The sequence below is a fragment of the Armigeres subalbatus genome, chromosome 3 (genome assembly GCF_024139115.2).
Source record: "Armigeres subalbatus isolate Guangzhou_Male chromosome 3, GZ_Asu_2, whole genome shotgun sequence".
Lineage (NCBI taxonomy): Eukaryota > Metazoa > Arthropoda > Insecta > Diptera > Culicidae > Armigeres > Armigeres subalbatus.
Genome location: NC_085141.1, coordinates 226,710,882 through 226,738,072, shown reverse-complemented (window position 1 = coordinate 226,738,072; position 27,191 = coordinate 226,710,882). Strand labels below are relative to the sequence as shown.

The 27,191-nt window shown below is 43.1% G+C and overlaps 1 protein-coding gene across 1 annotated transcript in view; it reads left to right on the top strand.

Moving 5' to 3' along the window:
• Positions 1-15,962: 15,962 nt before the first annotated feature.
• The window catches only part of LOC134222325 (uncharacterized), a 101,947-nt gene continuing 90,718 nt past the window's right edge, over positions 15,963-27,191 (top strand). The window contains exons 1-3 of the mRNA XM_062701475.1: positions 15,963-16,063; positions 16,134-16,705; positions 16,830-17,890. Coding sequence (XP_062557459.1) covers positions 16,057-16,063; positions 16,134-16,705; positions 16,830-17,890 — 1,640 coding nt within the window. The 5' untranslated portion in view covers positions 15,963-16,056. The remainder of the gene's footprint in view (positions 16,064-16,133; positions 16,706-16,829; positions 17,891-27,191) is intronic.

The window sequence follows — 27,191 nt, the reverse complement described above, 5'->3', positions numbered from 1 at the left end:
TCGATACGGTGTGCAGACTATCTTGTCCGATGACCGGTCTATACATTTCCTTCCTTCCTACCTGTGCGTTCATGTCACCGATGACGATTTTGACGTCCCGCAGTGGGCATCCATCGTATGTCTGCTCCAACTGTGCGTAGAACGCTTCTTTCTCGTCGTTGGGTCTCCCTTCGTGTGGGCAGTGCACGTTGATGATGCTATAGTTGAAGAAACGGCCTTTTTTCCTCAGCTTGCACATCCTTGCGTTGATTGGCTGCCACCCAATCACGCGTTGGCGCATCTTACCCAGTACTATGAAGCCGGTTCTCAGCTCGTTGGTGGTGCCACAGCTTTGGTAGAAGGTAGCCGCTCGATGCCCGCTTTTCCACACTTTCTGTCCAGTCCAGCAAATCTCCTGCAGCGCCCAGAAAACTAACCGCTCGGGCTTGCGCAGCATTATCTCTTATATTGTTCGTAATGATTGGTTTTCCAGGCGGCTTATTGGGCCTGCGCAAACCTCCTGTCTCGTCGGAGGGCCGTCGTGTCAGGGCTGTTTAGCGTCCCACCTAACACCAGGACTTGGGCTTGTGCGCTTTGAGCGGCACACGGACGCTTTGGTGGGCCCTACTTGCGGATACATGCAGCTTTTTATAAAGGTTTAACAGGGCTCACTGTCAAACCCCAAATCCTAGGCAAGCCACACAACTCGCAGATGGCCTGGAGAGGGATCGTCAAGCCCGTGAACATAGTCCCTGCTGCCCACTTGCGTTTGTTCAACAACAATAATGATTAAAACAATATTGGATTTAGAAATACATGATTTATTGCTCATCAGGTATTTTAAAATAAAGTGAGAAAATTATTAACCAACTAGAAAGAATATAAAATCGGCTATAACAATTATTATACAAATCTTGCATTTTTCCATAAGTTTTAGAAAACTAGAACTAGGCTAGGTGTACCAGTTGTGGCTATAGCACCAGTTGTCGCACTAGTGCTTTATATGCGAAATGGCCAATCAAATCACCGCAAACCAAGTTCAAATCGATAAAGCATATTCATATGATACGATAACACCTTTGATTTCCTCCCAAACAAGCAAAGCATAATTGTAAAAATTGATTTTGCTTAATTTTTGACGCCCTTTGCACCAGTTGTGGCCCTAGTGGTCCCTATTTGGCCAGTCCCATAAGAAAACAATGGGATTTGCCAAATAAGGAACCAAAATTAAGAATAGTGCCACAACTGGTGCATGCGTTCCTAATATGGATTAATCAATTTTGAGGATAATAACACATTTTATTGTGGTTTTCACAGCTGTACTAAGGAGCAGAAAGTAAAATCTTTCGCTTGATATATAAAGTCTACCCACATGCCTTTTACTTATTTTTTTTTTTTTAATTGTTCTTAGGTATGGCGACAATTGGTACACCCACCCTATATATCTGAATTTCTAAACAAATCCGTTCTGAAATAATATTTATTATAAAATAGGCAGAAAAAACAATATGCAAGCTTCTTTCAGGAATTCCTTTGACAATTGCTTCAGTCATTCCATCCGGAATTCCATCAGGAATTCTTTAGGAATGCCTCCAGCAACTTCTCCGGTAATGTCTTCAGGAATTCCACCATAAATTCCGCCGGTAACAAGTAGCTCTACCAGCAAATCATTTAGGCTTATTTCAGAAAATCATTTAGGCTTTCTTCAGAAATTTAAATGGAAATTCCTCCTGAAGTTCTTCCGATAGTTTCTCTGGGAGTTCCTTCGGGAGGTCCTCTAGGAATTCTTCTAGGAGTTCCTCCTGAAATTCCTTCGAGAGTTCTTACGGGAGCTCCTCCGGCAGTTCCTTCGGGAACTCCTCCGGGATATCCAGCTCAGAGGAGGAACTCCCGGAGGAATTTCGGGAGAAATTCCTGGAGAAATTATCAGAGGAATTCTAGAAGGAGCTGCCGGTGAAACTTCTGGGGGAATTTCTTGAAGAACTACAGCAAGAATTTCCGGAGGAAATCCTGGAAGAATTCCTGGAGGACTCGTAAAAACTCCTGGATGAAATCCTAAATGAACTTCCATAAGAATTCCAGGAGGAACTCCTGGAAGATTTCCTAAAGGAACTCCCGGAGTAATTCCCGGAGGAACTCCCAGAGGAATTCTCCGAGGAACTTCTGGAGGAAATTGTAGATAAATTCCTAAAGAAAGCCTAAATGAATGGTGGAACTCCCTGAGGAATTTTCAGAGGAACAGCCGGTGGAATATCCGGAGTTGAATTTCTAGAGGAACTTCCGAAATCCCATTTCCCGGGAAATTCCTACCAAATATCCTCCAGGAATTATTATTATTATTATTATTATCTTTATTTGGGAGGTTTTCAGCCCTAGGCTGGCTCACCTCGAATCCAGGAATTCCCTGTGAAGTTCCTGGAGGGATTCCCGGAGGAGCTCTTGGTAAAACTGCTGTAGGAGCTCCCGGAGGTACTCCCACAAGCACTTCCGGAGGAATTCCCACAAGGAAGTCCTGGAATATTTTTTGGAGAAGTTCCTGAAGGAATTTTCGGAGAAATATCTGAAGTAGTTTTCCGTAAAAAATACCAGAAGGAATTAATGCAGAAATTCCCAGATGAAATCCTGAAAGTATTCCCAGATGAATTGCTGAAGAAATTACCGGATGAATTCCCGGGGGTTTGTTCTGAAGAAATTCCTGGAAGAACTCTTGGAAGATATCCTGGAGAAACTCTCAAATTATTTTCCGAATGAAATTGTAGAGTAATTCCGAGTGAAGTCCGGAAAGAATTCAAGGCACAATTCTGCGGAAAGAATTCCGGAGTAATTCCTGACGGAATTCCTGGAGAAGTACCTGAAGGTATTCCCGGAAAAAATACCTGCAAGAATTTCCGGGGAAATACTTGGACGAATTGCTGGTGAAATGCTTAAAGAAATTTCTAGAGGAATTCGTGAAGGATATTCTGGAGTGATTGCAAAAAGAGTTCCAGAATGAATTCCTAGATGATTTCGCTATTGAATTTATGGCGGTATTCCCGGAAAACATCCTGGAAGTGATCCCGGAGGAATTAAATGAAGAGTTCCTGGAGGAATGCCCGGAGAAGCTCCTAGAAGAATTTCCGAAAGAATTTCTTATAGATTTATAAGGGAAATTATGGAGCGAAATCGGAGAATTTCTGTCATAAATTTCTGAAGAAACTTCTGGTGGAATTTCGGGAGAAAATTCCGTATGTATTCTTGAAGGAACTCTCGAATACATTCCTGAAGGAGATTTTTCTGGAAGAATAGTCGAAGAAATGTCTAGAGGTTTCGGAGACGAGCCAACCTAGGGCTAAAAGTCTCCTTAATAAAGATGCAAAAAAAATAAGGATAAAAAGATAAGGAGGAATTACAATTACATGAGAAGGATTTTCGAACAATTTTCAGAGGAATTTGTGGATAACTTTCCGAAGAAGAAGTTTCCAAGGGAGCTTCTAGAAAGTTTTTAAGGAGAATTCTTGAGCCCTAAATGTTTCGAGTTGTTTGGACTTTCCTATATCATGGGTCCTGGATACCCTAATAAGTTTTTCGGAATCTTTTGGATTTCAACCGCCTTTTTCTGAATATGATTGGATTGTAAAGTGCACATGCTTAAGGAAATTCATTTCAGTAGGGGGAGATCCCCCAGCGCCGGACATCTCCTAATACCGGACACTTCTTAAAACAACACTCGCAGAGATCCCTCCATCATCTCATGTAGTATAAAAGAAAGCTATTAAAAAGTCCTTTACCTGCATGGAATATCAGATCCTCATGTTGTACACTTTGTAAAAAAAATTTAATTGAACAAAAATGTCAATAATTTTCATGTTACGCCTTATTTGAGATGGTTTGAATCAACAATATTAAAATCAATCGAATGCATTCTGATTATGTCGAGATGGTCAATATTAGTCATGTATCAAATAGCGATCATGATTTGTTAGATATATAATGAATTTATGGTGCAAAAACAATTTCCAAAAACAATATTTTTCATATGATCAAATAGCCATTCTTTGGACCTGTTTTGTTAAACTTATGTACTTCAATTCAATTGTTTTGCTTGCTGAAGTATCAGAAAGCCACAGAAAAAAGCAGAAACAAAAATTGAAGATGTCATTGGAAATGGAGGGAATTTTGAGTATGATGTAAGAAATTGAGCTGAAAAATTAAATAAGCCCTACTAACAGTTGTTAATATCTACAACTTGAAGCAAGTGAAAAATATTACTATTCTAAATGATGTCTTTACTCATAAAATAGGAACTGGGTCATATTTGAACATGATGCAATAGTGTCCAGTACTCGGGACACTTTTCTGCACCGTGAAAATTTTCACCAAAATTCATCATCGAAATACATCGTCGAAAAACGCGTTCGAATGATCAAATATAGTATGTATGAATCATTAATGATCATATTTTGTGTGTATGGTATACAAGTAAGCATAATCCGCATAATTGGAGAGTTTTTCGTTAAATGGCTTATGGGTCCGGCACTGGGGGATCTCCCCCTACCCGTTCAATCTTTCCATCATTTAGGGGGGGGGGTCGATGCCCCCCCTTCTGGCTACGCTCTTGTGATTATCGTGGAAGTAAATGGGAGAATTGTAAAGTCTTATAACTGTTCTAATGTTTAACCACCACCATCATCAGTCGAAATTCAAGCTGATTCAATATCATGGTGACCTCCACATATGCTTTATCATGTCGCCTAACAGCTGTCCTCAGGTGAAGATATCATATCATATCGTACGTCTATATATCATGTCTCGAATCATTGCAGACATGTCGCGAATCACTGCAGCAATGTCATTATAACTACGAGCTTGTATACTTACGCACGCTTCGATACCATATTAAAATGTAGAAAACTCAGTCATATCATATTTTTTTACTTGTCGTACAGTTAGTGTATCGGAGGGATATGAGCTTGAAAAACGAAATATTGATATTATGGTGAATGCTTCGAAATATCCACAAGTAACTATAAAGTATCTCAACACTTAATTCTTCATTGTTTTCTAGTACTTTTGCGGATCTAATTAAATTACAACTGTATAAAACCAAAATAAAACCTTAAGCTTTTGAACATGCGTTTCAAAAACCTCCATAAATATGACGGTTGGACGAAATTGCCAATAAATTAGAAAGCCTCACGGGTATTGCAGGAATGGCGAACATCTTTGAAAAATACTGCAGGAAGTAGTGTCTACCGAATTAGCTCGCAGTAATAATAGTAAATCCTGTGAATCAACCTCTGTGAATACCCCAAAATTTGCAAGTATGGTTCGTTTAGCTAAGGGTTCGCAGACTCGAAGCAAACGCAAAGCGTAAAATAATTCTGGTAATATTCCAACCTTACGAGATACAGTAATTTCCGATCTAGGTGGTCTGCTCCGTTAAGGTTAATTGAAAAAATCCAACACAGACAGGATTCCAGTGGTCCTTCGGCCGCCTGCTGAACCTCCGGCTGCTGTCCCACCGCATCGCAAGTCTAACACAGTCACGAAAATAGAGCAAACGGTTCTATAATAAAGAAAATAGAGCCAAAAAAGGAACAGCCCGCAGTATCTACAAAGGCTGATATCTGCTCGAAACTCGATCCAGTGGAACATTCAGTGAAGGAAGTACGTTTCGTAAACATTCGAAAAGCGTACCGTAGAAACAAAAAAAAATGTACCGTAAACAATTAAAAATGCTCCTTAAAAAGGCAAAGATTTGCTGCGTAATTAATGATAATTGCGCAGTATATTGACGAAAGAATTTCAAAACAGTTCAAAAGGTACCTTGAAATTGGCTACCATAAATTAGAATCTTATGCACAATTGTATAGCCCCTAGAGTTTATTGCTGATTGTTTTGCTTGGTAACCCTATTCAACCGAAAACTAAGAAAAATGCTCCTTAGGATGAATAAAATGCTCCATAAACAAATAAAAAATGCTTAAACTATGAAAAATGCTCCCTGAAATAAAGAAATGCTCCTTAAACCAACGAAAAATGTTCCTTAATTTGAGGAAATGTTCCTTAAACGAAAAACAGTGCTCCGTAAAAAAATGAAATGCTCCATAAACTTATAAAATGTAATCTTAGCCAACATGCTATTCAAAGCATTGTTTACGAAATTGTGCACCTGGCTCACAGACAAACAGACGTCCCAGACAATTGCACATCGAATAAAAAATGTTTGGCGATACGAATTTCATTAAAATCACATTGCATTTAATATGCTAATCGGTTTATTCATTAACTTCCCCGCATAACTACACACGACTTAAGGAACTCGGAATTGTCTTCTTCTTCTTTAATGGCTCTACATTCCTACTGGATCTGAGCCTGTTTTTCAGCTTAGTATTCTATGATTAGCATCTCCTCAGTTATTATTAAAGCATTTCTATGCCCGTCATTGCATGAGTATGTATTTCGTGTGGCAAATACAATGGATACACTATGCACAGGGAGTGGAGAATCGAGCCGCCATTTCCGGATTGGCAATCCTACGCCTCTACTCGCAAGGCTACTGGAGACCGAACTCGAAATTGTAAAGCACACAAAAAACTGCTAGTGAGACTACTTTTAAAAATAAGAGCTAAATAGTCGCCTTACAAAAATAAACCTGAAGGAACGTGGCGGTGGAAGCTTTGACAGCACGTGCAGTTTGTATTGTGAATCAATTTTACTCATTTACATTTTATAAGTTTATTGAGCATTTCATTTTTTTACGGAGCCCTTTTTTTTCGTTTAAGGAGCATTTCCTCAAATTAAGGAGCATTTTTTGTTGGTTTAAGGAGCATTTGTTTATTTTGGGGAGCATATTTCTTAGTTTAAGGAGCATTTTTTATTTGTTTATGGAGCATTTTATTCATCCTAAGGAGCATTTTCCTTAGTTTTCGGTTGAATAGGGTTACCAAGCAAAACAATCAGCAATAAACTCTAGGGGCTATACAATTGTGCATAAGATTCTAATTTATGATAGCCAATTTTAAGGTACTTTTTGAACTATTTTATAATAATTCTTTTGTCAATATACTGCGCAATTATCATTAATTTACGTAGCAAATCTTTGCTTTTTTAAGGAGCATTTTTAATTGTTTACGGTACATTTTTTTTGTTTTTACGGTACGCTTTTCGAATGTTTACGGAGCATTTCATATATTTCAAGGTAATTTGTTAGATAATTTAAGGAAAAATGATAACTTTTTTAAGGAGCATTTTTCAATTTTTCAAGGGTAATCATGAATCTTTCATGATGCATTTGACATTTTGATCCTCAACCTGCACATTCTGTCATTGATCGGCCACCACCCGATTACGCGCCTTTGCATATCGCCCATCACTATGAAAGCTGTTCCCAGCTCGTGTGTGTTGCCACAGCTCTGGTAGATGGTATGATTACCTCTAAGCATTCGCACCATAGATCCCTTCCAACAAACCTCCTGCAGCGCTACGATGCCGAATCCACGGTCCTTTAGCATATCGGCGAGTATGCGTGTGCTCCCGATGAAGTTGAGAGATTTGCAGTTCCACGAACCGAGTTTCCAATCGCTAGTCCCTTTTCGTTGCAGTGGTCTTCGCCGATGGTTCCGGTCCGTACTCTCTTGTTGATTGTTCGTTGCTTATGGTTTTTTAAAGGCTGGCTTGCAGGGCCTGACACCAAACCCCCCCGGTGGACCATGGTGAACAGTTTCACTTAGAGTCCCTCGCTGGCACTCGGACGATGATCAGCCGCCCCTAACATGGAGAACAGACGCTGTTGTGAGCCGATCCTGACATGGAGAACAGATGCTCAGTAAGATTTGCACCTCCGAAGAGGAGCAAACCCCCCCTTCCCTGTCAGCATATGACCATAGTTCCCACCGGGGTTGGTTACCCGAACTTCCCTAAGGTTGCTCGTATCCCGGCCAGCTCCACGAGGAAGTAGGGATAGGGGTTGCTGGGTAAGAGGCTAAGGACCGCGAGATGGGGTCTATTTTATTCCTTCAGGTACGCGAAGTACCAATGGTACGCTTTACCCAGCATTTGCCGTGCCATTCTGATTCTGATACGATTCTTCAATATTCCCAAACTTTCAACCCCAGGGTATTCGAATGCTTCAGATTCTTAAGATGTTTGCATTATTCAAATCAAACTCAGTTTTTGTTGTTGAACCTTCATAATGCCTGGATTTTTAATACTAACGTATTCCTTCCTGATGAAGATGGCCAGAATCTGAAAGAACGTCTGGACACGGCACGACACGACAGGTTTAATGAACTCAAGTCTTCATGAAGGCTGAAGGCGAGTTGCTTTTTCAACTTAAAATATATTTTTAGACCGGTTTGAGACGTGGTTATGCAAACAAGAACAGACTACGTGGTGTATGAAGAAAGGATTGGCGCAAATTCGGATTTTTAATCCGATACTCTCGCGGTTCTTTGAGGTTAGTGGACTGGGAAGAAAAGTATCAAAAGAAAAAAGAAAGTATTGGCGCGAACACCTTCATTGTCATAGTTCCAAGACTGTAGACTGCCAAAGTCCCCCTTTTTCTTCTGATTTCCTACGGGTTTCATAGATTCTTTAGACTTTATAGATTCATCATGGAATGTGGAACGTTTTCCTAGACGCCCGAAAATGAGGGACAAGTAGGCATATTCCGGGACGTCCGGGTCAAATCAAGCTAAGACGAAGACACTGATTAAGGAGATTAAGGAGACTCAGTATGTTATCATGCATTCATGTTTTTCAATGATGTAATATGGGTCATCACTTAGCCATCACTGAGATCTTCAACTCCTTCGAAAAGTCGTTGGGAATTAAATAGATATTATTAGCATGCTCGTTGACGGCTGCTTCGTGTGACCTATTCCAGTGACTTTCTATGCTGGAGTTATTAAGCGATTCTTAGAGTCATTGTTGTCTAATGGGATCAAAGGTGGAATGGACGCTGGAATGGAATGGATCGAGTTTAGTCTGTTCAACGTCCTGTTCTATATGTATCGTGCCTCGTTCGTCCTCGCGCGGCGTTTCGGTAATTTCATACCATTCGTCTCTATGATCCGGGAGCACCAGGTCTATTGCAGCCATCAGCCATCCTGCCATCTTCAAGAAAAGCTGCGCCTAGTTGCTCTTCCGTTGGAAGTGCCACTTCCAGCTGTTGCGTGCAGTTTTGGGCTAGTATACGGTCTCGTAGCCGCCCAATGCTAGTTGTTCACCGTTGAGAGCATTGAGCGCAAGCATTCAGTAACGAGGTAGTGGATTTTTTTATTCGCAATGTGGAAATGTTCGTGATATCGGAGAAGAAGTCACCATCGATTAGATTGTGGTCTATTTGGTTTCCGTTTCCTGGTTGATTGATCTCTATGTGGCCTTGAGGATATTTTTGCCGAGAAAATGTGGTTTGAACTACCATCGTAATGATTGGTTTTCCAGGCGGCTTATTGGGCCGACGTAACCCTTCCACCAAGCACCAGGAGTTGGACTAGTGCGCTTTGAGCGAAACACAGTCACTTTGGAAGGGTCAATCAATTTCAGACTAAGGTCGGAGTGGCCTGTGCAATACATAAAGGTCTTCTCCATTCGGCTCGGTCCATGGCTGCACTTCGCCAACCACGCAGTCTGCGTAGGGTCCGCAAATCGTCAACCACCTGATCGATTCACCTTGCCCGCTGTGCGCCTCGCCTTCTTGTTCCCGTCGGATCGTTGTCGAGAACCATTTTCACCGGATTGATGTCCGGCATCACTTTCCTTTCGAAAACTCCCAGTGCGCGTTGGTTCTCCACGAGCATCGTCCAGGTCTCGTGTCCGTAGAGAACTACCGGTCTAATAAGTGTTTTGTAGATAGTCAGTTTGGTATGGCGGCTAACTCTATTTGATCGGAGCGTTTTGCGGAGTCCAAAGTACGTACAATTTCCTGTCATGATGCGTCTCCGAATTTCTCTGCTGGTATCGTTATCGGCGGTCACCAGTGAGCCCAAGTACACGAATTCTTCAACCACCTCGATTTCGTCACCACCGATAGAAACTCGTGGTGGGTGGCTTACATTGACCTCTCTTGAGCCTCTTCCTATCATGTACTTCGTCTTCGACGTGTTGATGACTAGTCCAATCCGTTTAGCTTCGCTTTAAAGTGTAATGTAGGCTTCCTCCATCCTCTCAAAGTTACGTGCCATGATATCAATGTCGTCGGCGAAACCAAATAACTAGACGAACTTCGTGAAAATCGTACCACTCGTGTCAATCCCTGCCCTTCGTATTACTCCCTTCAAAGCGATGCAGACACGAAAGACCATCACCTTGCCGTTACCCTCTGCGCGTTTCGAAGGGACTCGAGAATGTCCCTGAAATTCGAACTACGCACATCACCCGATCCATCGTCGCCTTGTTCAACCTTATCAGTTTATCCGGACATCCGTTTTCGTGCATTAGCTGCCATATCTGGTCCCGATCAATTGTATCATATGCGGCTTTGAAGTCGACAAAAAGATGATGTGTGGGCACGTTGTATTCGCGGCATTTCTGCAATACTTGACGTACTGACGTGATGACCAATACCTGATACCTGACGTACCTGACGTACGTACAGGGACTTTGTCGGCCGATCTTCTCCTGGATTTCCTGGAGATTCGAAGCCGGAAGTCGCATGTTCTGCGCGCGTGCTCCTAGGTTATTACCACACCGCCCCCGTTGTCTACCACATCGCCATTCAGGTGCTCTTCGTAGTGCTGCTACTACCTTTGGATCACCCCACGCTCGTTTGTAAGAAGGTTCCCGTTTATGTCCTTACACATATCGGGCTGTGGCACGAGGCCCTTACGTGAACGGTTCAACTTCTCATAGAACTTTCGTGCGTTATTAGCGCGGTACAGTTGCTCCGTCTTTTTACGGTATCGATCTTCCTGCTGGCGCTTTCTCCTCCGGAAAATCGAGTTTTGTCTGTTCCGCGCCCGTTTGTATCGTGCCTCGTTCGCACTCGTGCGGTGTTGCAGCAATCTCGCCTATGCTGCATACTTCTCCTCAACTAACTGCTCATATTTACCGTCATATCAGTCGTTTCTCTGATCCGGGGCCACCGTGCCTAGTACAGCGGTTGCGGTGCTTCCAATGGCGGATCGAATATCTCTCCAGCCATCTTCAAGAGACGCTGCGCCTAGCTACTCTTCCGTTGGAAGTGCCACTTCCAGCTGCTGCGCGTATCCTTGAGCTAGTTTACCGTCTTGTAGCTGCCCAATGTTTAGCCGCGGCGGACGACTCCGACGCGTGTTGTAAACCGTCGAGAGTTTAGAGCGCAGACATTCTGGAACGAGGTAGTGGATTCAATATTCGCACATTCGCAGTAAGTGCGTACGTTCGTGATGTCGGAGAAGAATTTACCGTCGATTGGAACGTGGGCTGCAAAATGTTGGGTTGACATCAAGGAAGGAGCGCTTCCACGGGTCCTCCGATGACAAAAGACCGCCAGCTAAGGGTTGTGTACTTAGCTGGTAGTGCAGTCTGGGCACTGTTGTCCTTCTGACATCAGCTAGAGTGAGAAGGTACGCAGTAGGGTGGTTCAAAAAATCGATTTTGCTCCACAGTGCTCATCTGATTCTTTACCATGTTCTGAATGTCCTCTGAAAATTTGAGCTCATTTGGATTAAAACTGATTTAGCACAAGCCGTTTCAAGTTTGCAGGCAAATTAGTATGGGGAAATTTATTTTTTCATTATACTGTTAATGACGCTTCCCCATCAAGCGCATGTTAAAAGAAAACCTACATAGCTAAAAGGAATACACAACAGCTTTCACTCAGTGAAAACCGCATCTCAATTAATTGTTCCAATAATTAGTAATCGAATTTAATCTATACCGTGGTTTTCTGGAGCTAATTGCATAACTCATCAACAGGCAACATTGCTGCTCGTGGAGCGAAAGATAGCACACAAATTCAGGCTACTATGTTGCACTGCACATTTCAGTGATGCCCTCAAAGAAGTTTAACGATCATGACTAAAGATTCGCAACCTGTCTTAAAATCGATTACTAATTATTGGGACGATTAATCAACATGCGGTTTTCGTTGGGTGAAATCTGTTGAGTATCCCTTTTAGCTATGTAGGTTTTCTTTTATCCTGCGCTTAATGGGGAAACGTCATTAACAGTATAATGAAAAATAAATTTCCCCATACTAATTTGCCTGCAAACTTGAAACGGCTTGTGCTAAATCAGTTTTAATCCAAATGAGCTCAAATTTTCAGAGGACACTCAGAACAAGGTAAAGAATCAGATGAGCACTGTGGGGCAAAATCGATTTTTTGAACCACCCTAGTACGCAGCGGCTGATCAACGAAATGCTGTATTGCGTCAGCTATACCTAAGGTGGCAGCCCCACCAGCGCGATGTAGGTAAAGCGACCTCGATAAGGTAGCTTACAGAAGCCTCCCAAATACCACGAAAAATGGAGATAGAAGAAAAAGAGAACGTAATTTTTGGCAACCGACCCGGCAACGAAATAAGGACTATGATTGGAAACTCTGTACCTGGAATGTCAGGACCCTAAATGAATTTGGACGAATGAGCCTTCTGGCTCGTGAACTTCTGGATCCGAATTCCGAGCCGTGGACACCACGACCAACACTGCATTCAAGTATAATATCTATCACAGCGGCGCGGCGGGGGAAAAGCAGAGCATGGAGTTGGTTTCGTAGTGATGGGCAAGCAGATGAAGCGAATGATGCGGTGGAACCCCATTAGCGAACGAATATGTGTGTTGCGGATACGGGGAAAATTCTTCAACTACAGCCTAATCAAGGTTTACGCACCGACAAATAAATTCAATAAATTCGACGACGTGAAGGACACGTTTTATGAATATCTTGATAAAGCCTATGGAGAGTGCCCAAAGCATGACGTGAAAATTGTTATCGGAGACGCTAACGCTCAGGTCGGTAGAGAGGACTTTTTCCGTCCCATAATCGGTAGGGAGAGCCTTCACTCCGCTACCAATGACAACGGACCACGGCTAAAAAATTTTGCTGCTGCCAGAGGGATGGCCATCAGTAGCACCTACTTTGCACGAACGAACAACCGAAAGCACACCTGGAGACACCCAAATGGTGAAACTTGCAACCAGATAGACCATGTTCTGGTGGATGGGCGCCATTTCTCGGATGTTATCGATGTGTGGACATTCAGAGGTCCGAACATTTACTCTGATCACTACCTCGTTGTCAGTAAACTTCGATCACGGTTGTCAACTGTATCGAACGAAAGATTACAGCGAACGATGCGTTACAATATCCAGCGATTGTCGGCGGAAGGAGTATCGGCTGAGTACCGCCAGAAGCTTGTCGAATGGGTAAGTGCAATCAACGTTAGCGACGACATCTATGGGAGCCGATCCATGGAGCGACCCAGGACGGGTTGGTTCGATGTGGAGTGTCAGAGAGTGACAGAAGAGAAGAACGTTTCCAGAGATCGGTACAAGGAAGCAAGAGCAGCCAAAAAACGATCCCACAGCAGGAAGAAGAAAGAATATGAAGAGCAAGTGATTAGCAAGGCGCAGGAAAAAATGGAACAGAACGATATGCGGAGGTTCTATGAGTCTGTCAATGGCGTGCGGAGAAAGACAGTGCCATCTCCCGTCATGTGCAACGACCAACAAGGGAACTTGCTGACAGATGAAACTGAAGTGGTTGCCAGAGGGAAGCAAGAGACTATGTTGAATAGTGGAAGTGATGGTGCATCGGTGAACAGAATAAATATTAGCGACGATGGACAAGCTGTGGAGTCGCCTACACTAGATGAGCTTAAAAAAGCTGTTAAAGAGCTGAAAAACAATAAGGCTGCGGGGCTGCCTAGCTCCCGGCTGAACTTCTCAAACATGGCAGTGAGGAGCTTTAAGAAGTTCTGTACCATATTATGTCGAAAATATAGGAAGACGAGGAAATGCCTGCTAGCTGGTTGGACGGCCTCATTTGCCCTCTCTTTAAAAGAAGGCACAGACTGGAGTGCGCCAATTAGGGAAGATCCATAAAGTACGTCACGCAAAAAATGCCGATTTTCAACCCCCCCTCCCCCCTTCGTCACGTTTTTTGTAAGAAACCCCCAAAATTTTTGTATGGATCGTCACGCTGCTCAGAACCCCCCCCCCCCCCCCCAGGCGTGACGTACTTTGTGGACGGCCCCTTACCGAGGAATAACCCTCCTTAATTCGGCGTACAAAATTATGTCCCGTATTCTGTTCAACAGATTGAGACCGCTTGAAGAGTCCTTCGTCGGCGAATACCAAGCAGGTTTTCGTGAAGGCCGATCAACGACGGATCAAATGTTTACTCTGAGACAAATCCTATACATTTCCTCCCTTCCTACCTAAGCGTTCATGTCACCGATGACGATTTTGACGTCCCGCAGTGGGCATCCATCGTATGTCTGCTCCAGCTGTGCATAGAACGCTTCTTTCTCGTCGTCGGGTCTCCCTTCGTGTGGGCTATGCACGTTGATGATGCTATAGTTGAAGAATCGGCCTTTTATCCTCAGCTTGCACATCCTGCCACCCAATCACGCGTTGGCGCATCTTTCCCAGCACTATGCAGCCGGTTCCCAGCTCGTTTGTGGTGCCACAGCTTTGGTAGAAGGTAGCCACTCTACCGTGTTGAACTAAATGTAACGTTAAAAAATCACATAAATAGAGCTTAAAAAATAGAAGGTAGCCGCTCGATGCCCACTTTTCTACACTTTCTGTCCTGTCCGACTTGTAGTTCCATTTTCCAAGCTTCCAATCGTGATCCTTTATTCGTTGCCTAGGTCGTTGCCGATTGTATCGAGTCATATTATCTTCTATGTCGTTCGTAATGGTTGTTTTTAAAGGCGGCTTATTGGGCCTGCACAAACCGCCTGTCTCGTCGGAGGGCCGTCGTGTCAGAGCTGTTTAACGTCCCACCTAACACCAGGCTTGTGCGCTTTGAGCGGCACACGTTCGCTTTGGCGGAGCCTACTTGCGGAAACATGCAGCTTTTTATAGAAGTTTAACAGGGCCCACTGTCAAACCCAAACACATCCTAGGCAGGCACCACAACTCGCAGATGGCCTGCGGAGGGATCGTCAAGCCCTTGGACATAGTCCCTGCTGCACTTTGGTAAGGCGGCTTGTGAATACATGCTACAGCTTTCTATATAGAAGTTCTACAGAGCCCACTGTCAAACCGCAGCACATCATAGGAAAGCCCAAGGGAAAGCCCCACAACTCGTAGTAGGTAGCCGTTCAGCCCTAAGATATAGGGCCCATGAGAGCCGTGATCATGGTGAATAAAAACAAACCTGAACTAGTAACTAAGTGACGTCTCTGCTATCTCTGCATGGAACAAAGCAAGTCAACGGCATTGTTTTGGACAAACAGCGATAACAATCACGTCACTTTTGAACTGTCATTTTCATTACCAGTCTTCTTAGATTCTGAAACCGTGGCCGTGACGAATAGTTTAAAGTCCATCATGTAGTATGACGTTATTACATTGGAAGCGATTCTGACTATCTATCGAACGACACGATCAATCATATCAGACTGCGTATAACATACTTTCGGTTAATTGAAAAGCGGAAATTGGTGGTGAGATATACCTACGCATTATTTTATCAAATTCATTAATTATTTTGACAAGTACTAACAGGTACAAGCTTCAAGATAAAAACTTAATCCATTGCGACGTGGTGCATATCACAAACATCAATTTTCTCCTTTCGATTTAAACCACTTATCTATCTGGACAAGCGAGGCAGGATGTAAAGTATCCGTTGAATCTTTTGATAAAATTCAATACTGATAACGGACCAATGATTAAACGAGGAGGTATGATTTGGTTCCTGGTATCTTGACATTTTTCCCTACTATCTGCATGTTTTTATCCATCTTTGGACAACCGAAAGACAAGCTTAATCAGTATGAATTGCAAGTACCAAAGTCAAGTATAAATTTTAGCCTTGCGGTCCCACAGTAGTTATTTCAGAACATCAACTCGAACAGTGCATTGGCAATAAAGGCCTCTATCTAAATTATATTTCATTGAATCTTTAAGGACATCAACATTATTATACCAGCCAATTTCAACATGAAAAGTTAGTATCTTTACAATATGGTGCTTTAATTTGAGCAAAACACTGAAGAGTAATTCTGTTTATTTTGTAGAATATTTTCTCTCCCTTTTCATCCTTGGATGGATGTTAACTGATGTGTACGGCAATCCTTGCGAAGGAGTGACCAGTGGTTTTGTGGCTCATACAGACTGCACCCGGTACTATTCGTGTGTGAATGGCGTTGCCCATGAGTTACAATGCCCGGCAGTCTTCCCGGTCTTCAGACCGGAAACTCAAATGTGCGACGAAGGAAACCCAGATGAATGTGTTGTGTGTCCAGCAACTGGACTTGCAAGATTCCCGGTGTCCGGATCATGCACTAAATTCGTGTTGTGTGTGAACGGAATTCAAAGTACACATGAATGTCTCAACGGATTGATCTTCGATACGGAGCTTTTGGAATGCAATATAGCTGCCAATGCTCCTCCCTGTTCAACAGTTACATGTCCTGCTAATGATGATCCAGCCAATCCGACGTTCATCCGGCATCCGACTATTTGCAGGAACTATTACATTTGCGTCAGTGGACAGCCAGTGGCCCAGGAATGCCCTCCTTCGACGGCATTCAATCCTGACACAAACCTTTGCGATCTAGAGTCCCAAGTTACGTGTCCAGCAACATTGGTAACCTTATTTAGACAGCCATACTATTAAGCGAAATATACCTCATTATTGTACATACCTCATCAGCACCCCAGTTTAGCCAAGTTTTCCCATTGTAACCCTATCCTTTTAATTCCCATAAAAGCGTTCCAAGGAAGCTTTCCTCTCCCTGGTATCCAAAAGCTTATCAAAAGCCGACCAAAGATGCAACGGAAACGAGGGAATACACAATATACCTGATCCGGAAGACTGTTCACGTTACTACATGTGTATGAATGGTAACTCGTTCTCTGTACCGTGTAGCACTGGGCTGATATTTGACCATAAAAGTAGCAAATGTGGAAGCGCGGACACATCAGTTTGTATCAAAGAACACTCTACCAATCCGTGCGCAGGTAATGTTGGCTTAGCATATGTGCCTCACGAGCAAGATGCCTCCATGTATTACATGTGCATGGGAGAAACAGCATACGAGTTGTCTTGTTCTAATGATCAGATATTTGATGTGGAAACTCGCAAATGTGAAGCATTTGTGTCGGAACTACCGCCGGAAAATGTATGTGCCGGCCATGTTCAAACTACGACAATTCCCGACCCAACAGATTGTTCGGCTTACTATATTTGCGTAAACGAGCAAGCATTCAGACAAACTTGTGCAAACTCACTCATTTTCGATGTTTTGACAAACGATTGTAATCACCCGGATAATTCTGTATGCATAAAGAACGTGGTAACTCCGCCAGTAGCAGATCAAACTACAACTGTTGTAGCGGTTACTTCTACAGTTACTACCGCACAGCCGAATATCCCAACTGCTCCAACGGTTCCAAACGTGTCACCGACAAATGTTCCTGTAGCCCCTACACCTGCTCCAACTGTGCCTACTGCACCAACGCCAGCTCCAACAACTGCAGCTCCTGTAACCACAGCAGCCCCTGTAACTACAGCAGCGCCTGTAACCACAGCAGCGCCTGTAACCACAGCAGCACCAGTTACTACGACAACAACTACTACAACTGCTGCACCGAGCAATCCATCAGCACCATACTGCACCCCGGGCCTCGTATTTTACCACCCACATGCCGATTGCTCCAAGTTCTATCGCTGTGTCTTCGGTGCGCTGTTTGTACTGGACTGCCCCGCCAACCAGTACTGGAATCAAGCTCAAGAATACTGCGATCATATATTCAATGTACGCTGCCCTTCGTAGTGAGGCAATCATTCGAGCGAGGTCCTATTGCCAATCCATTGCTCAGCTGCCTTGCCTTGCCACGTCATGGTAATTGTTGAATGGCGAATGACACCTTTACCACTAGTCCTAGTTTATACACCCCGTCAGTAGTTTTTTGTTTTGTTATGTTGTTTTAAATTTGAAATAAAGAAGTTGATGTACTGGAGCCAAATATAATTGTTGCTCAATTACACTGATAGAAAATGTTACGTGAGAACCAATGCCAAAAACACATCATCGCCTTCATATATGGGACACGGAAACTTGATCTTCTTTTTTTGCCTTTCTCGTGCAACAAAGTTGTACCAAACTGTATCATTTCACTCCAATATCGATTTTTACATAGAAGGCTCAGAGAACCATAGTGTTATATACCAATCGACTCAGCTCGACGAACTAAGTAAATGTTTGTCTTTTTTTTTCTTCCTAAGCAATGGAGGGGGAATCTGCTCAACAGACATCCTGGGTTGTCCAGGAAGTGCGGGGTTAGGGACCACCTCCAACAGCAAACGAGGGAGGCAGGACTACATCCCCGACCCGCTAAACCGTTTCCATTGCCGCCAAGCCCATAGTCCCTTCGGTACAACCAGAAAGTAATGCTTCAAAGGGGGCCAGTGCACATCGCACCCTCGAGTTTAGCTGCGTGTCCTTGCAGCATCGAACATCGTGACTTGCTTTTTTAGAAGAACACCATGGTATCGTGCCAGCGCATTGCCGGCTTTCCAGGTGGCCTTACCACGCCCTATGTCTTCGGAAGGTGGGAAGGGTCGACTTCGCGCCTGCTTCCCTCTGCACGACTGGTATCAAGAATGATGATGCCGCGTGCACCCCAAATTGACCTCTCTGCGACAGGGCCTATACGCCAACACACAGAGGGACTTGCCGACGCGGTGCCTACGCCTACCCCAGCATTGACGAGGACCCCTTTCCGTCCTCGGGCTCGGAACCCGCCCGGTTGACCGACGCCGCGAAAGCGACGATACCATGCTGTTCTTCACGCGGCCACTTGTTCGATAAAAGGATCGACCATGACCCATGAAGCCGACTCCGATCTCTTGGACCACCTCTTATTTGCGCCTGAACTAGCCATCCTTGAGTCCACGCGCCACCTTATGTGTAGCATCGAGACGGTTTGGGCGATAGTCGATAAAACGGCGTTCCAGCCAACTTTATCTTTGTACATCCTCCGAACTAGGTTGTCCGGGGTAGTGTCCAGACCACATGTGGCAAGCATTGCGCGAAAACGTGAGCACACGAACAACACGTGTTCCGCCGTTTCCTCTAAACCTGCGCACACCAAACACTCGGGCGAGGCCGAGCAAGCCAGCTGCGTTACCTGCACTGTGATTTTGCAGCACACTTAAACGCCGGGCACATCGAACCCGCCATGGGGTGCTTGCTGTTCACAGCTTTGCTGGAACAAATCAAACAATTGGGAGGGTTCGTGCAGCATTGTACCTTATGTCCCTCCAATCCGCAGTGTCGGCATAGATTGCTTCTGTCAGGGCCTTTGCAGCCCCATTGCTTGTGCCCCGGTTCCAGGCACTTGAAGCAAACTTCGGGTTGCTCGTATATGCCCACAGGGCACACCGACCATCCCACCTTGACGCTTCCTAAGTTGACTACCTTGGAGGCATCCGCTGCAGATAGCCGAACCGATGCTACCTGTGTCCCTGCCGGACCTTTCCGTAGCCGAATGGCTGCGGTGGGCGTCTCCACTTTATAACCGTTTCAAAAGGACTTCTTTGAATTTTTATGAAACACACGCGCTTATGCGCCACCCCCAACGATTGCATTAGGGGACCACTGGTCGTGTGATGTTACGTTGCCCGACTAAGCTAGTTTAGCATGAGTTTAATTCTCGGGGAGTTCTGAACGGTTGGAGAGTAATTGTAACGATGGCTATGATTTTGAATGAAATCCAACTGAAGCGGACGAAAACGGAAGAGTGAATCAATTCGCACGTGTTCAGAAAAAAGAAGTGGAACGGAAAGAAAACGTAACCCGGGCGAACTAATATACCACAGGGCTCAGGTATCATAAATTAACGTAGAAAGATAAGTTTAGCTTAAATTCATTTTAATTATATTATGTTTCTTTTTTCGTTAAACATAGTTTTGTGTCAGTGTGTGTTGTGTGTTGTGTGTTCATGGCTATGAGTGACATACATACCTGCGCAGGGTTTTAGCAAACGACGACTGCTGGTTCAACGGAGGTTCGGAGATTCATGCGATGATCTGTCGTCGCAGAGGCGGGACTAGGCCTATCTCCGGGGGCACCAAGATGTTGGGCACCAGCGTCGTTAGGGCGTGCTCGAAAAAAACCAACGGCTGATCTATAGTTGCGGGGGAGGACGTCGGCAACTCCAGTACGCTGCTCGATCGTACGTAAACCGCACGCAGGTAGGCCGGAGGATGTCTTCTCTACCCCGTTTGTCTGCCAGAAACTGGCGGGCCGGAACGAGCTGTCGCCGCAGAAAACGCGCCACGCGGGCGGGAGCCGAATCAAGATGGCGGATGTCTAGATCCACGGACAGATCCCTTTTGCGAGACGCCCCGCTTCAGCTCGAGGATCATCTCGCCCATCCGGGTACGTCTTATTCGACGTACGTCGGCGCCGAGTTCACCGAGCTTGACGTCACTCCTCATCGCCTTCAAAACGTCCGAGTACTTAGCCTCGTCCACCGTGATGACTAGGGCATCGCCCCTGGAGCGATTGGCGCCTACCCTAGACTTCTTGCTACTCTCATTCGCCTGGGCCTTCTTTTCGGCCCTTGACGTCTTCGGTTTCCTCTTGTTCTTGACCAGGGTCCAGGAGGCGTCATCCCCATCTATTTCCCTGGTCTGGGCGGCTTAGAGTTCTCAGCCTGCCGTAACCCCTTACCACCATCTTTCCTGGGTGGACGGACCTTTCCAGGTCCTTGCTCCCCGGTTTGGGAGGTACCTGGCCGGGGTTCAGCTTCTCAGCCCCACTACCCTTGTTCGGGGTAGTAACCCTCCGCGTTTTGGAGCGGTCCCAGGGAGTTTCTACGTGAGCACGTTCTGAAAAAATCTTTGAGTATTTTGAATGTTTTAGCACTATGTTTGTTCATAAAATGTTTGAATCAAATTATGTTGTAAACAGTGGCTAACATGATTGTTATTTACATATAGTAACAATCTCCATCAAGACGAAACAGCCACATTTAAGACGAATGGCTGTCATTTGTCGAGATTGTAACCATGCAATAAATAACTAATCATGTTAGCCACTTTTTAATTGTTTACGTAACAGTTGTACTGAAAAACGTACATTAAGGACTATTTTAAGTTGATTCAAAACAATAGTGGAACACGACGGAACAAAACAAAACATTGTGCATTCGGTAGCTTAAAACCGAATCTTTCAGATGGTGGCTGTTTGGCTTGCCGCCTCTTGCCGCTTTTCATGGTGTGTTGATGTGAAAATTGACTATTTTTTCTAAAGATTCCTTAATAACTTTGACAGGTTTCAAGATAGATCAAAGTAGTCTTCTAGACAAACATGTTTTTGTCATTATGCACAACTTTCTAGAATAAACCATAGTGCTAAAATCATTATCAAAAAAGTTATGCGCAAAACATGATTTTTGGGGGTCATTCATACAAAACGTGCTCTAATTCCTTACAAAACCGTTTGTTCAATATTGTGTCTTCAGAAAATATGTTCCAATTCACATTCTTTATAATATTGCAGAGAACAACCACTGCTTTTGTACATCTGCGTAAATTTTTTATTCCATACCGCCCTTCAAGGCGGATAGATCATTGATATTTTCCTATCAAAAGAAAGCCCAAGAAACATCCTTCAACTCTTCTGAAGACATCATGACTCTAAAATGTAGTTTTCAGGTCGAAAACTAAAAAACACACGTTTTGGGGGCTTCTGAACCAGTGTGCATCCCCTGGAGACTGTCTTCCCCGTTTTTGTGTCTGCTCCGTTGGAGCAGTCACCCCCGACGTGCCCGCGAATACTTGAGCCTCAGTCTGGGTAGACTTTGGTACCACCGTCTTCGCTGGCACGCCATCGGTCAATTCGACCTTGCCCGAGTCCGCGAATCCTTGGGCCTCAGTCTGGGTAGACCTCGACTCCACGGATTTCACGGGTTTACACTTGGCCGTCCCGACCGCCCTCTCCAGCTTGACGTCCAACATCGACTTTCGAAGTTTCAGCAAGCTCCTCTTGAGGTCCTTACTGATATTATGCTTCGATGACGCAAAGTCGATGATGGCGTCCAGCTGTTCCGTCGCCACCTCAAAGGCCGAAAGCCCATCGCGTTTGCGGTTCATCGCCTCCACAAGCCATGGGCCGTCAATAACCTCTACCGGCGTTTTTTTTAGCCGAGATGAAGGTTACGTGACCCACGCTGGCGCTGCGCACTGAGCTGCCGACTATTGCCTCTGGCCTCCCACCTCTTGCGAAGGGGTTGTCGCCTACACTACTACCACTAGTTGAAGAATTGCCTTGGTTTTCCATTTTGGTCCCACGAGTTGCTCGGGAAAAGAGGTCCACCACATGGGAATTTGGTTCCTGGTGTAATGCCTTTTTCAACTATTTCTATCGTGGTAGTTTTCCACAGAAGGAGGCATTTACTGGACTAATTCGTTTTTTGGAAAGAGAATGGTATACGTTGTTAGGCATAATAGACGTGACTAAAGAACAGCCTGAGCCATAAAGAAGGCAGAATTATGCCAATTGTCATTCTGCAGACAAAAATCTACCTTGATCAAAACGTCTTGGCCCAATAGTAGCTTTTACTTTGGATGTTCATCATAAGCTTTGTACTCAAGCAGCACAACTTGTTTCACTACTGAAAATTTTACTGTTTTGCAACTATTCAGAAAGAAATAATCTTTGTGTATGTGCCAACAAATATAACTCTCTTGCAATTTAAAAAGCGCAAGGGGTGGAGCCTGCGGAAACATCCTTCGATTGCAGTAAAATTGCAAAAATGTTGCAAAATACTAAAGCGAAAAAAAAAATAAAAATACAAAACTCGATTCGATTCATGGATCTTGTGATTGATATAGTCCTTCACTCTACCACAGCACCATTCAATACTTCGAGAGACTGCATGTTGACTCACCATAAAACCATACGATTATGAAGTTTTGTAGTCGACTTTCCTGTTACTATATTGCACCATCACCGGAATAAATTGTGAGTTGTCAAAACGTTGAACGATGCTAAATCAGATACGAAGTTACAATCAACTTATCTGTAACTTAATTTGAACAAACAATTCAATTTTGAAAGACGCATCGAAGTTACATGGTGGAAAATATGCAACTTAAAGATTTTGTTTCGTTTATGCAACATGCAGTGCAGTATTCTTTGGTTGTTTGTTTCCAAATGTCAAACGCGTACTGTATTGCAATGTTAATGAAACATTGATCACAATTCGAACGTTTTTGACATCTTGATGCAACTTTTTCGTGCTTTGATGTTTTTCCAATGCCTTTAATGAAACTGAATAGAAACAAGGTGCTTTTTGGAAGATGTTGTGTGTGCTTAATAGGTAGAAGTTACAAAAAAGATAATTGAGACAAAAGTTCAAATTCTTTTAAGTTGAATGTTTTGTTTTAGATTTTCATTCTTTTAATTATGGGCTGTTCTTTCGAGTTCTGCATATTGATGTGTAGGTTTGTGTTTCACCTGATAAAAATTAATTCTAAAATTTTCCCTTATTTCAAACATAGGATGTTCTTTGCGAGTTGTACATTTTTATCATTATTGGCACGTGTAAATATCAACCTATTACAAGGAATCACCCGACATGAGAATCTCAATTGTCAGAATGCTCTGCACTTTCTTTTGCCTCAGACGACGCGCTGCACTTCCTTACAGGATACCGACGCTGCCTCTAACGACTGCTCGTACTGATGTATTCACAGATGCATGCGTTTGAATCAACACGAACGATCTGTCATCATCGTCATCAACAACAATACGCAAGGGGAATGAATCTGACGGTATAATGATTGTATGCACCTCACATCCCCCTTCTACACAAAAAATAAATAAACGCATCGAAAAATTTTCCATAAAGTATGTAGATATGCGTAGCAGCCCGCGGCTCTGACTATAATTTATACATATATCATACCATACACATTGAAAGAACTAATTCATCAAGCTACTCCACGTACTTAATAAGTAGCTTGGAACAATGTGAATATTTTGTGTACCAGCACAGCAATTTAGGATTTTTAAAACAGCAAAAATGTTCGGGAAACATTGAGGTGGCGTAACTCCCAACCTTTTTGAAAGATAATGCGCTGTTCCAATTTTGACACTGTGTTATTTTGTTGTTAATCGAGTAAAGTCTAGTAATAATGCAGGGGAGGTAACATGTTCTGACTTCATGCATAACAATATCCTTCAACTTAAACTTAACTCGAATGTTGTTTGAAGAACCAGATTGATTCTTTTGTACAAAATGTAACATCGGTGAAACATCTTAATTTTCACATCACGAATAATCTCGTAGGAGATTATGACTTTTCAAATCTCCTAACCTCCGATATATTATTATAAGTTATCGCCTCTTCTCAAACGCTCATCTCTTCGCGGTGATAACAAGCAAGCAAAGATTGCGCAGCAGCCGCGCTCATAAGTTTTCCCACAGGATGCGAGTCTGCGCTGTTAAATTTAATAAGACGCCGAATAGTGTTGCCATCGCTGAATAGCCGCCGTGTGTAACGAAGGCTGATTGAGATGATCACGATCCGAGTGTTTATCTTGGGGTGCATAATACTCTTTAATCATAGAGCTCACTTGTTAAAAAGTTTAGCCACATGTTTTTTTCTTGTCAATAACGTGCATTTCCAATTATTCAGATTTATTAACTTATTATCCTGAGCAGCGCACTTATCGTAGATGAGTTTCTGTAACTCACATACAACCAAATCGGTAAGGGTAAGTGAGTAGCAATACGAAAGCGTATACAATAATTTGATTCCCGACTTGATTTGACGTTCATTTGTTTAGAGAAATGAGCACTCATACACAACAAACAGCTTATGGCTACCATTTCTGCTTCATACACAGGAGAGCGTAGGTTCAATCACAGACCCCTTTAATTTTCTTACTTTGTATCTTTCTCTATATTTCTCATTGTTTAGCAAATTGTTCGTACCGTTTCTATATTAATCCTAAACCTTCAACTTTATTATTCTATCAGCAAATGCTAGAACGAACGAAAGCTTGTTTCTTCGTTGATAACCGATACCAATACGAACTTCTGCCATAACCTAACCCTCAATTTCCAGACGGATTCTCGCAGAAGGATTCTTGGCTTACATCATCATTTCCTCCCCATCCTCCACATTAACTACATTTTGACGTAGTAGGCACCAGTGTGACCAAACAATCGAGATCACCGACCCTTGTGCATTGAAGAGGAGAGTTAGTTCCTTAGCAAGCATCTGTGCAGGAGCAGCTGTTCTGGTCATAATGCAGTAGTATTTACTAGCGTCAACCAAGCCCAGCCAAACTAAGCTAACGAGCGCCTTTACACGTGCAACTTGTTCAAATTTTGTTTTGTCACATTATTCCGGATTTTTTCTAGATTAACCCATTTTGAATTATAATATGTGTAGTAAATGTAATACAATATGTATGTAGGTACCTACTAGACGAAGCTGCCCGATCTTGATCTGGTTGTTTTTTATGAGTCTGTCAATCTTTTTGTCGATTGCAGCGTCGCATCTAGATCGATTTCAATTCGAGCTTGATGGTTCTCTTCAGAATTCATGAAAACCTGAGAATGAAAAGGTAGTATTTATACATTTATTCATCTGTCCCACGAAATGTCTCAAGACTAATCGATTAGTGAAGAAGTCTTGCAAATCGGTCCATCCGATTTGCGAACTCTTTTGTGATCATTTATATGGGGAAAATTCATCCGCATTACAAACAAGTTCTATAACAGCAGTCAAAGGCTCACAATACCGCGAGCTGATATTTATATAAAACATCTAGTTATGCAGATTTTCCTCCCTCATGAATATCATTTATCTTATTTATTTGCACAGGAGCGATCTGTAAAAATTCATGATGACATAGTTATTTCAAACGTGTTATTCGTCGGATTCACGTTAGCTTTGGTGTGAAGTGTACACCGGATCAGCGATGCTTAACATAAGGCACTAAATTAGCCTATTTCCTCGTATAGTTCCATCATTAATTTTCTCAAACATTACCTCCCTATCATGATATCTTCAATATCTGGCTCACTGTATTTTGCTAAAATAGCAAAAAATATTTTTGCAAGTTCTATCACACCAACATTATTTTGAGAAAACAATACCAGCAGCACTGCGTGCATGGTCTTATGCAAGTTTGCCGCAACTTCATGTATTTGGCAGAATCCGGTAACCGTAATATTTTGTTTCGTATTGTTTTTAATACATTTTATTATTTACTCATAATTTTAGTAAAACTGGTTTTTATTTTCTCTCTAACCATTTTTCCGCTTTCTTCAAACAAGTTTTTGACGCTAACGATTATCCTCTTGATTGACCTTTGACGCTTGTTTGAAACGCTACTTGCAATTACTCATCATTATTTTTTTTCTTTGTCAGTCCTTTCGACACGCCATTTTATTTTTATTTCATTTTAAGGCTCCCCCAGAGCTCCCGCCATATTGTTTCTCCTAGACGGACTTAAGATGGCATCTAGCCATCGTTTTGTTCACATTTCATACGTTCCACAGGCGTTTTTTTACTCGTCGTATTTTTCCTATTCGACGATATGCAATACATCCCGTTTTACGATGGTTACCAACAGTTACCATTTCGATTTGCACCTGATATTTCAATTGCTTGCCTTTTTTCTACCGGCGGTTTCCAATACACGCCATTCTTTTGCACAGGCGGTTTACTTTACTCGCCATATTTTTCCATTTTCTCTACCAGCGGTTTCCAATACCCACTGTTCTCTTGGACGGTTTATTTTAACAATTTCTTTTCTGGCGGTTTTCGTTACTCGCCATTTTGTTCTTTTTTGCACAGGCAGTTTACTATACTTGCCATATTTTGTCCCTTTTTCTCCGGTGATTTTCAATACCAACCGGTTGTCTGTGACGGTTTACATTACACGCCATTATTTTCACTGGCGGTTTTCTTTACTCGCCATTGTTTTTTAAACGGGAGTTTTCTTTACTCCACATTCTTCCGGCGGTTTTCAATACACGCCGTTTTCCTCTAGCAGTTTCGACACATTTTTGTACCGGCTGTTTTCTTTACAGGCCATCGC